The following is an 11,621-nucleotide window of genomic DNA, read 5'->3' as shown; positions in this document are numbered from 1 at the left end:
AATATTGTTTATTAGGTGAGCCTACATTCCAAGCAGACTTTTCATGTAGAAATAAGCAGGCGTTCCAAAAACATCCTGAGGGTCTTTATCTTAAACATGCAGAAATGAATGCAATGAGCACATCGGCTCATGTACAGTGCACAGATTGGATCCGGCACATTGTTCTAAAATTGCGCTCATTCAATCAGAAAGCGTGGCGCGGAACTGCGAATATGTTCTGCTTCGTGCAACACGTGCATCTTCTGCCCAGGTAAACAACATCAACCTCTCAGTGCAGGAGAATTGTAAACTGGCTGTGGCATTTCAGAGGCGAAATTTAGTCAGAAGGTATTTCAAGCAGCCAAACTGGTATACCGTGGCCTCTAAAAATAGAAGTCATTTTTTATACATTTACACAAATTCAGTACAAATGGGCGCCAAAAGTAAGTTACAAACTGTATTTACAACAATGCAAGAGGTGGTAGAAAAACACAAACACATTCAGCTACAATATGCGATTGAATCTTGCAAAGTCGTTCCGTCGTTTCTATTAACAGCATCCGAGTCGGCTTCCAGTTTATCCACAGATGATCATGGAGTCACAGATAAATATAAAAATAACTCTCTGGATCGTCTCTCTTCTTCGGGATTACTCAACTCCTTTCATGAACTCCAAGAACTCTGCAAAATCAAGACAGGCGAGTTTAGTAAGCAGCAACTGCCTTCATTGAGCAGTTTTCCTCATTTTGATGTGGAGGTTTCAGGAATGAACACGCCGTCCCTTCGATCCGTCTAACGCACCGTCATAGTCTATTTTGCCGTCGTTGTTCTTGTCTCCGTCTTTCATCAGCTCCTCGATGTCGTCCTCGGTAATCGCCTCCCCTGTAGATTCCAGCATCATTTTCAGCTCCTCCAGGTCAATGTACCCATCGGCGTTCCTTACAGGAACAAAGGAGCAAAGCCCAGTACGTTAACGCCCATTACTGACCCATGTTAAAGCGTTACAGGTGACAGTGGAGGAGGCGATGTATAGATAATTTATCATATCACATGTTTAAGTCCTTGGGAATCATCTTGGAGTGTGTGTGTGGGGGGGGGGGGGGCTGCTAACTTTGTTCTTTGATGCTCAGGCGAGGTGTCTGGTTTACATGCAGTGGGTGTTTGAAATACTCCGAGCTGTCAAATGGGATTAGGAAGCAAACTAGATTCTGCACTCTTACCACGTTTGGCAACTGGCTGCCTAGTCTGTGCTGATTTTCAGATGGAAAACACCTTCTTCCTGTGGATATTGTGTCGAGTTGTTCTTTTTTTTGTTTTCTTTATAAAATTATGACGCTGACCTGCTTCCAGGACATCGATTGGAATAATTCAGTGGTTTTGAAAGTGAAACTCACTTGTCAAACATGCGAAAGAGCTCTGCCAGTTCTTCCTCTGATTTCCCTTTGCTGTCATCCTTCATGCACCTCACCATCATCACCAGGAACTCGTCAAAGTCCACCGTGCCGCTCCCTGCGCGCACACAAATAGCATGTTATAATGTCCTCACAGTGGTTTCATGGTACCAAGTCAAAAGTGTGTGTTTGTTCATCAATTATGTCGTTGATGGAGGTGTGAAAGACAGCGAGGCCTTCAAGGATCCAGTGCGCCTTCGTATTTTGTTCCGTGTGGCCAAAATTGCATCTTGAAAGTGAGGTTTATGTGGAATTACAAAGTAAACCTGTAATCTCTGTGCACAACGACTGACTGGGCCTTTAAAAGTCACCTCGTGTAGCCTCAGTCACAGGAAATGGTTTTGTTCAATGTTTCATCATCACGTTTGGTGGAAAATCCATCGTGACTGCAGCGTCATCCGATACGCATTTCCCTTTTATTCAGCCTGACATCTTTGCGTCGAGGATCCTTCGCCATCATTTGACATTAAGTGCGGCGGGTTTAAACCGCACTCATCTCACAGTACGACCCGGGCCACCATGGACCTCCCAGCCCGTCCAAAGCAGGCGAGCAGGTCGGACGCATACTTCATCCATTCGTTTCGGGTGTGTTGCACTTGCAGCGCAGCAGCGTTTTTGATTTACCGTCTTCATCCACCTCGTCGATCATCTCCTGGAGCTCCTCTGGTGTGGGATTCTGGCCCAGCATCCTCATGACCTTCCCCAGCTCCTTGGTGCTGATGCAGCCGTCCTCTGCATCTTGCACAAAGATGTCAAAGGCTGCCTTGAACTCTGCAAGGCAGCAGAAGCACGGGGGGGGGGGGGTCACCATGATGTATTATGGGCACATCAACATATTTATGTCTGAAATAAAATCATTCTTTAAGAAACTGTTGACATGTCGAGTGGACGACTTTAAGTAACCCACCATTCTTCTGTTCATCTGTCAGCTGTTCAACCTGGAAGAAGCAAAGTCTTTAAATAGTAAATACTTTGATTACTTGAATGTACTGCATGTCCCCACTTTGGCAATTTGTACATTTTATACACTCCGAAAATGTATCTGCTCAGAAGATAGGAAGTGCAGTACTGTGGAATAAATGTTTCGCTAAGAGAATATTTCGGATCCCCGCACCGGGTCATCCTGTGACAAAACACAGAACCTACATGTATGAGACAGCCAGTAAGAGGAGGAGGTAAAAATAAACAGGCAGCAGGATCAGGAACCACAGATATAGGACACAATACACGGTGCTTTAAATTAGCGTAGCTGCGGATCTGACCCAACAATGGAACAGTAATCCTGGAAAAGCTACCACGAATGAGAGAGGGAGACAGCTGCTTACGTAAGAGTTATTGTCTGTCGTCCACTATAAATTAAACACACAGCGTCGCAGTCGCTCTCGTGCACACACACACACACACACACACACACACACACACGCTCCTCTGGCGATGGTATATGAACATGTCCATCTAAACAGACACAATGCACATTCCTGCTGGCATGGAGAGCCTCAGCTGCAGCGTTCACTCGGGATGTGAGTGGACGGAACAGCCGGCCGGTCCGGAGGACAGACTGCCATGCGACTCTTGGGCTCACAGATAATGCTGGAATTCAGTTGTGGGGGGGGTTTGTCTAAAGCTTGAAGCCCTCCTCTGGCACCAGAGAACCGCGGACGCAGAAAAGCTTCTGAGCAACTGGCCAAAATTAGATATGTGAAGTGAGATTGTTCCATTTGAAGTCATGGATGAGGCAGCAGAGCGGGGACCAGGGACCTGTCCTGCCAGTGACACCCCCCCACCCCCCCTCTTATCAGCTCTGATAGGGCTGGAGTAGGAGAACGTCCACAGACGTATATGGTGTCAAGGCTCTTTACATCAGCCGGGGATGGAGGCAATGTGCTGGGCAAGCTGAATCCACAGGGATTAGTCAGCCGCTCGAGTTCTGTCAGACAAGCAAACTAATGCGGGAACTTTTTCTTACAGCAACGAACACGCAGGTGCCAGACTGTTCCACTTACATAGCATGACAGTCTTAGATTGGAAATGAGCGTTTGGATGACAAAAACGAATCATAAAGCTTAAAGACTACATCCTGTGGCCAAAACAGAAATCACACTCGCACCAGATTTAGTCCGAACACGGATTTTTGATGAGCGTCCAACAACTTAAGAGGAAGCCGACAGCACATTTTTGGGTCGTGCGAGGTGTGAGGTGTGAGGAGGACGTACCGCTGCCTTGTAGATGTCGTTCATGTTGGAAGCTGGTCTGCTGCCGCTCCTGATGGCGTCCTGTCACAGAAGAAAGAGGTACTGTCCAGCTCAGGGCAGGACACTGGCCTCATTCTGGGAGGGTTTTATAGCCGGAGCCTGGCGCTGTCTGGTCCCTCCCTGGACGCACTAGCCTCCCCTCTGTTTGTGCCTCAGCATGTGTCCACGAATGGGTGTCTGTGTATGTGTGTCATTTGGCCAATCTCTCACAATCACCGGGCTCAGATAAAAATGCAGCAGCTCTTAAGAGGCATACTTTGGAATGGAATGAAGTGAGGTGCAGTACATGCACGGTGAAGCCTAATCTCTGGGGATGGGGGCTATAGAGACACTCAACATTCCTCTAGACTTGGACCAGAGACACAGAGGGCTCAGGAGGTCGTGCGTGCGTCTGTCGGGCGGGGGGGGCTAAGCCGGCGGAGGCCATGATGCAGACACACAGCCAGCAGGCCATGAAGGGAGGAGCGCTCTGTGGAGCCGGAGCAGAGGAAGAAACCAGGTGCTGCTGTGGGTCAGAGAGGCCTGATACCAATCACAGGTATGTGCACGTGTCTATGTGCAGGTGTTGTGACTTAACGATGGACATTCAGGTGTTATTTGTAGAGAAAGAGACAAAAATGAAGTTTAAAAAAAAACATGGGATAATTAACACAAAATTAATCACATTATTAATTAATCGGCTGAAGTTGAAACTTTACGACATCTTTCTGCAAAAAATGGAAAGAACAGACGCATGTCTCTGACGGGATCATCCACAGACGTCTTGAGAAATGATGCCCAACAGCCAGAAGAAGAAAAATGGCAGGCAGAGAATTAGCGTTATTAGAGAATGATTGTTTGTAATCTGAGAGATCAGCCATTTATAACAGAAAACAGTCTCCAAATGTTTTTTATTTAAATGGCATGCACCGTGCTGATGAAATCCTTTTGATATGAGGGACTCAAATCCTAAACAAAATTCTATTTCAGACATTCCATCAGCAGAGGGCGCTGTTTGCTATACAGTGTATGGACTCAAAGAGAGTTCCTGAAGACTGCTGCTGGGTACCAAATGTATCAACAGTGGGGTTGGTGAGAAATCTGGGTCAAAGAAAGCAAACACTTTTTGGGTACCAGACATATTTAAATTGAATTGTACACAGACTTTGCTTCCCCCCCCCCCCCCCCCCCATGTGTTCTTTTGAAACAAGGCCATCTCAATCACTTGACAGTGTGATTCGCACACACATTCAAACACATGCTCTCTCTCTGTATGCATGTGTGTGTGCGTGAGAGAGAGAGAGAGAGGCATTGCAACTGACGAGTGATCATGCTGGTTTATAATGGGATGCTAATGGGGACTGGCGCAGCTTACAAGCATCACACAGATGAAACAGAGAGAGTGAAATGGAACTCACACAGAACAACATACATGTCCAACTCTAACCCCCCCACCCCCCGACTCAGACCTCACATCAGGGCACGCACACATACCTGCATGGAAATAGACAGGTAGCGAGGTGGGGAGGGGATGTAAGAGTGGGCGGGGGGGGGGGGGGGGGGGGGGCAAATAAGATTATTTTCCCGCCGTCATTTGTTAAAATGCATCAAAACACGGCACTGCATTGTGCTTTGGTTTTGGACCATCAGTGGCGCCGGCCCCCCATCGGCTGAAGCCCGGAGCATACTGATGAGTCTACACGGTCAGCCAGACAGTTTCAGACAGGAGCACTAGATTCAAATGTAAAAGCTTTCTTCAGTGTGGAACAGCACACACACACGCACACACACACACACACACACACACGCTACACACATGCTGTAGTACCAAAGACTGGCACACATCACAAAGCAAAAATGCACATGAAGTGTTGTTTCATCGGCGCTCTCCACCAATTTCCTCTTGCAGACGAAGGCTGACGAAAGAACCAGCCATTTCCTTCACACGGCGCAATCAGACGGCACATCTCAAATCCACAATTCACCGCACACCGCTTTTTGAGGGGTTGCCATAGAAACTCTGCTGGGTAGAAGCGGGCAGAAAATCAGAGGAGATGAGCGGGGCTATTTCCCCCCCCTCCCCTCCGCCTCCTCCTCTGCCTCCCTGCCACCACATTTTGTCCTCGGAGTGACTATTATTTTCTCGTCTCCTCCATGCCCACATGCACACATCAAAACTGCAAATTACGGGGTCACGATTAAGGTTAAACACGAGCATAACCATTCATGAAAATTTAATAAATCCAAATGATTACGTTTTGCCGTCTCGGACTGAATGCTGGGATAAGATCTCCTTTTCGCTTGCATCTATTCACGAATGTCTTTAAGCTGCTCAAACATCTTTATTTTGCTGCGTGCATTCAGACAGTCGCACATATCTGGCTGAATTTATTTGAAAGGCTGGATCAGAATCATCAGTCGGAATCTTTTCCTGCAGCAAACGTCATCAAGTGTCTGATATGTTAAAACGTCCCACCTCATGCTGGCGACACTGAATCAGCTGAACTGCATTGGTGACGATCCGCTATACCCAGCATACATCATGCCGCTGTAAATGCTCGTGTGATTGGGCTGATGTGCAGCTGAGCTTGAAGCATAGGTCGTACGCTCCACCCCCCCCCCCTGTGTCCTCACCTCCTTGATTGCAGAGGGGAGGAGGGGAGCCGAGGCTGTCGGTTCTTCCTCTCTCCTTCCCTCCTTTCACCGACGGCCAACCTGTCAGCAGCTCCTGTTGTAGGAATGTTCTGCATGTGACTGAATGAATGGCTGTTTCTCCATCTTTCCTTTCATTGAGCGCTTTATCAGAGGAGGCCGATCTCTGATCGGCGACAATGCCTAACCCAAATGGAGAGGTTAGTCTTTGCCTTGCTTCACTGCTTTCGGTGGTTCTTTTTTGGAACTCTTTGCGCACTCGGCGCTACGCAGTGTTCCTTGCATCAGAGCTCTAATGAGGCAGTGGCCACATTAGCTGCAGCCCTGATAGAGCCAGGCAGTAACTTTCTGCCAGGGGGCAACGTTTTCCAGTCCACTGGACCACCGAGTCGCCTGCCACCCTTTCTCCCCAAACCCAGCTCCTCTCCCTTACCCTCCGATTTCTATAGGATGGTGTGTGAGACGCCCAGCAAAGACTTCCTCTCAGATAGATGGTCGATGAAGTTCCCCTCAAGCAACAGAGGAAATGTGTTCCTTCTGTGTCGCAGCAAAAGAGGCGGTCAAAATTCTCTCTTGAGACTTATTATCGAAAATGTTTGGGAAAGAATATAGTGTCAAGGAAATAAAGATTGCTGTGGAGGGGGGGGTGCCCGGGTTATATCAATAACTGAAAGCTATAGCAGCTAATCTGTGCAATGCTTCTATTTAAATTGATATTATATTAGCGCAGCTGTCCAAAATATTATTAAAGAAGCATGATAATTAAAGACGAGTATGTCGTTTTAAGCCCTAATAAATGGGGAGGGGGGAAAGAGTTTCCTGTCTGCATGCTCACACTCCCATTTTGGATTTGTCAGTGTCTCTGCCATCCCCCCCCCCCCCCCCCAAACAGCATCTCTCTCTGAAATGGAACCCGCGGGCCCTCAGGGTTCACGACAATGTTCTCCAAACGCCGAAGTCAAATAAACAGCGCATCACTTCTTTCACATTTATTACATCTCTGTTAAAAGCGTATTGATTGTTTTTCCCATCGTCCCGTTTTTGAGATTGCATGCAATCTATCAGAGCGCATTAAAAAAACCTGAAAGAGAATAGTGATAAGAAAACATCCAATAAGATATGCATCGATATTTATCATCGAGTTATCCGTGGTGGCGACTGATGCATTTCTACAGTACTGAGTCCAGATGTTTCCCAGAGGATCAATCCAACTAGCACTGATTGTTCTTTTTTTCTCCAGTGTCATTTCTGACATTGTTTTCTGCACACTGCGCTTCTGTAAAGTATCCGACTGCCTGGAACACAGGCTTCTCCTCTTGTGCCACATTGTGAGCTTGTTTGCATGCTGACTTTAGCATTTAGCTCAAAGCATCACTGGGCCTTAGCACAGCCGCACAGAGCAGCGTGACAGTATAGAGACTCTGCTTCTCATGCTGCCTTCCTATCCTGTATTCCTGTTTGCTGTCTGATCTGTGCGCCGTGTGGTTTTTTTGTTAAAGTGAAAATGTGTTGAATTAGCTCTCTGGGATGCTGCCTGAGTCTGGAGCAATCTGCAGGCATTAAATCAGCACCAGGTGAGATTCTACATCACAGCCCACCAATAGAATCTGCCGGCACCATCATGAAATTGTTTCTATTAATGAATTTTGTTGTTTTAGCTGTTTATCCTGCTAATGCTGCCATTCGGGCCTGAAAGTTCCACCCAGATCAGCCTTAACCTGCAGACACATGTCTGAAAGTGAGATTTAATATATCAGCCAAAATGCAACTTTTTTTTCTCCTTCTTATTCTCTTTACGAATGGAATCCAGCAGAACCGCGGTTTGTGTCTAATTTTACAATTTCATGCATTGCTTGTTTAATCTCACAAGTCAAACAGCTTAAGAAGAAGGGGGGGGGGGCATCGGCTTTCACCTTTGCCTGCTTTGCCAGCTGTGAAATATGGTTGCAGAAGTACAGTTTCCTTTGTTGTACAATGCGTGGAACTGTCTGGGGATGAATGCCCTCCAGAGCCTCATTCATAAGATAAATTGGCCTGAAATTCTTTGGTCCTGCAGACAGTCTGCGTCTCCCTTCCGATGTCTCACCCGCTCTTATGTGCAAAACACAGACGGCCACTGACATTCCCGTTGCTCCTGCAGTGCCCTTGTCTTCGTCCCTGTTATTTGGAATTGGCTAAGGGAAAGGAAGTGAGACAAAAAAAACCCCACCTTTGCATCTGTCTGTGTAGCTGAAGTCCAGCCTCGGGGCCGACGAGGCTGCACTGAAGTGTGCTGTGATTTGACAAGGCCAGTGATAGGAGGCGCTGAAAATATCCGGATGTCACGTGACTCACTTTGTGGCCTCGAGGAACCAACGAAAGGTCAGTGTTTCCTGATGCCATTGCCAACAACTAAATTCGGTGACTTCATCTTTTGCTCATACGTCTGGCTCATCTCAGGAGATGGATATATCTGAGGTGTTGCATCACTTTGTTAATTTGCTGCAATGATTATTCACATTTCTCCTGGAACATACAGCAAGTATTGCGACACACACACATATATATACATTGGATTCGTTACATATACGCTTGTTTGACATCCAGATACAGACACATACCCCATCAGGCATGTGGCACATACCCACAACCTCTGGGTTTGTCTTCATGCATGTCATGTATGACAGTGACAGCAGCTTGTTAACACGTCTCCACAGCCCGTCTCAGAAAACAAATTGTGATCCACGTTCTTTATCCTAACATGGTGCAAAACGTTAAATAGCATAACGCAGCTCGGTTGTGTTGCAGCCGCAGCTGTAGGGAGAATGAATATTTCTGTCCTCAAGTGGCTTCGGGTTCTTGCATTACCTTGATTTAATTTATTTATGAAGTCCACACTTTAATTTTTCCTCCTTTTTGTGCTAATTTATTTTTTATCTATTTACAAAGGAACCGCAACATTTCTGCTCTAATGGATACCAAAAAAATAAATAAAAAAAACATTTAGCAGCAGGTGACGGAAAATAGAAAATTGGTTTCCAAGGACAAAGATGCCCCCCCCCCTATTGGAAAAACTCAATTTGTGCTGATGTGAATACACCACAACCTCTATCATAGCCGAATAATAAGAACGCCTCAGTTTAAATGTGCGTTGAAATAAGCAAATTAAATTTTATTGAATTCTGTCCAGCAGTTTTGGAATCGATGTGGACAGATCATAAAATAACCAAGTTCAAATGTGCCTCAAAATATAAAAAGCAAAAAGAGACGCTCGCCTGTAAGGCAAAGCCCGTGTGTCCTTGTCCAGTGGACTATTCGCCGTTATACAGGCACAGATACAGGATGTATGGAAGGAACGAGAAGCGTGACCTTAAACATATATGTCTCCTTTAGGGACATTAGAATTACAATCCTGTCCCGCTGGATAAATTTGAAATATAAAAAAAGAGAAATATTCTTACAAACATTCATGACTCTGGGAAGATTAAATAAGTTACGAGGCTGTGCTGCATTACATTTGCAATGATTTCCTGTTTTTCATCATTCTCATTTAAATCTCTGTCCCGTATCCCCCCCTCCACACACACACACACATTTTTGGCATTGCGTAGACAAGACAGACAAAAAAATGAAATGGTCATAAGCCAGTATTTAAGTGCAGAGGAACAGAATACAACATGTGATGTGATGCGATGCGTCAGATTTGGGATAGCAACGCAGCCAGGCAGGTCATTTGTGTCCTTGGCAAGCTTTTGGCGTTTTCATGAAAAGATGTAAGATGATGGCAACAAGCAAAATAAATATGGGCGATTAAGTTGATTTCCCGTTTTGTTCTTGTTGTTTTTCAAAAAACTGTAGCCTTTAAAAAAAACAAAAATGTGGCACAGACATTTCTACTTTCTGGCTGCATTTACCTGAGGGCTCTGTTGTCCCGCTGATTACGACTTATCTCAGGCTATCAGTGTTAGCGCTGACTGGGCTGATGTTGCCAGCAATTCTAACCATCTTTTTCATTTAATTAGCAATTACTGAAGCTCCACTCCAGTATGTTGAGGGGGGTTGAAGAAGTGATTTGGGATGGATTAAAGCTGACGTCAATGAAAAATGCAAATTTGCCTCTCCCAGCTTTATGTAGAAGCTCTGAATTGGGAGCTTATAGCTGGGAAATTTTGTCCACGTGCTCTACCCCATTCTTGTCGGTGCTGGAAGGATTGCATGGTCCCACTGATGGATAGGACGGCCAGCTCCCCCCAGCTTTGAAGCTGATAAACCTTTTAAAACCATGACAAATATTCTCGTCCAATTTTGCCAGAGGAAAAGCAAAGAAATGAAATAGGTAGCAGGCACAGGAATATCAAACCCCTCGCATTGCAGCCATGTTACCCCTCGATGACGGCTTACCCTTGCAAAGCCTTTAGCTCATACTGCAGTGGTTACGTCTTCTGCAGCTGCCTTTGTGATCTAAAAGTAATCTAATGGTCCCCAAATCAATATCACAGTCAATAACCTCCAATAATGTTGCAGCATGGAGGCATGGCGGGCAGCGGAGCTGTCATCGAGCAGCATTTAACTGCACGACCTCCATGTGAGTGCCAGACATGGCTGGATGGCACGTTAGGCAGCAAGGGTGAGACATCCAGTCAGTTTCCATAGTGACGCGGTTGAATGGAGGGGATTAGCAGGGGCAGTGTGAGGAAGGATTGCAGACTTCCGTCAAAGCTCTCATTTAAAGAGCTCCGTGTCGTGGCTGCCGTGTCGTGATGATGATGGGCCCTTCATCTCCCTTCGCGCCACGCACTTTGCCTGACGCAGGCATATTTTAATATGCGGTGAAACTGCTTCCTCCTTTCCTGTGACAGCTTCTCAGCTGATATTTACAGTGCCAGTTGTTCAAACCTACAGTCCACGCCTCGCGACCTGTGGATTTCTAATCTCGATCGAGATAGAACTCATTCCAAAGGTTATTTATTTGTGGTCTGTAACCGCTGAGGAACATCTGAAAGATGTCCTCTTTCAGCCAGATCTAGAGAAAGTCCTCCATTCCTTTAACTCCTCCTGCATTTCTCTTCATTCAGGGCTGAGCCCTTAAAGCGAGCTCACGCCTTCGTCTGGCATTTAGGCCCATATAAGCAGCTCATCAATGGCTTCCAGTGAGGTATAGAATCGACTGATGATTTTGCTGATCACTTTTAATGCTTTGTGGATCAAGAAGAGAAAGAAAATCAACATTTAACAGCATTTCTTCAAACATACGCAGATTCATTCAAGCATTTTGATGAATCTGCAGAGTGTGACGCTAAAACAAAGTTTTTTTTTTTTTTGTTAGTTC

General features: G+C 46.0%; 1 protein-coding gene across 1 annotated transcript; it reads right to left on the bottom strand.

The window, feature by feature from the left end:
• Nucleotides 1-3,730, bottom strand: tnnc1a (troponin C type 1a (slow)). Its single transcript, XM_068744776.1, has 6 exons — nucleotides 3,644-3,730; nucleotides 2,338-2,368; nucleotides 2,055-2,201; nucleotides 1,374-1,488; nucleotides 781-917; nucleotides 1-660 (listed from the first exon to the last, which is right to left on the bottom strand). Exons 1-6 carry the CDS (start codon nucleotides 3,665-3,667, stop codon nucleotides 629-631), a joined length of 486 nt encoding a protein of 161 aa, XP_068600877.1. The 5' UTR covers nucleotides 3,668-3,730; the 3' UTR covers nucleotides 1-628.
• Nucleotides 3,731-11,621: the final 7,891 nt, after the last annotated feature.

This window comes from Brachionichthys hirsutus, chromosome 2 (assembly GCF_040956055.1).
Source record: "Brachionichthys hirsutus isolate HB-005 chromosome 2, CSIRO-AGI_Bhir_v1, whole genome shotgun sequence".
Taxonomy (NCBI): Eukaryota; Metazoa; Chordata; class Actinopteri; order Lophiiformes; family Brachionichthyidae; genus Brachionichthys; species Brachionichthys hirsutus.
Note: the sequence above shows the minus strand (reverse complement) of the source record. Positions and strands in the feature narration are given on the sequence as shown.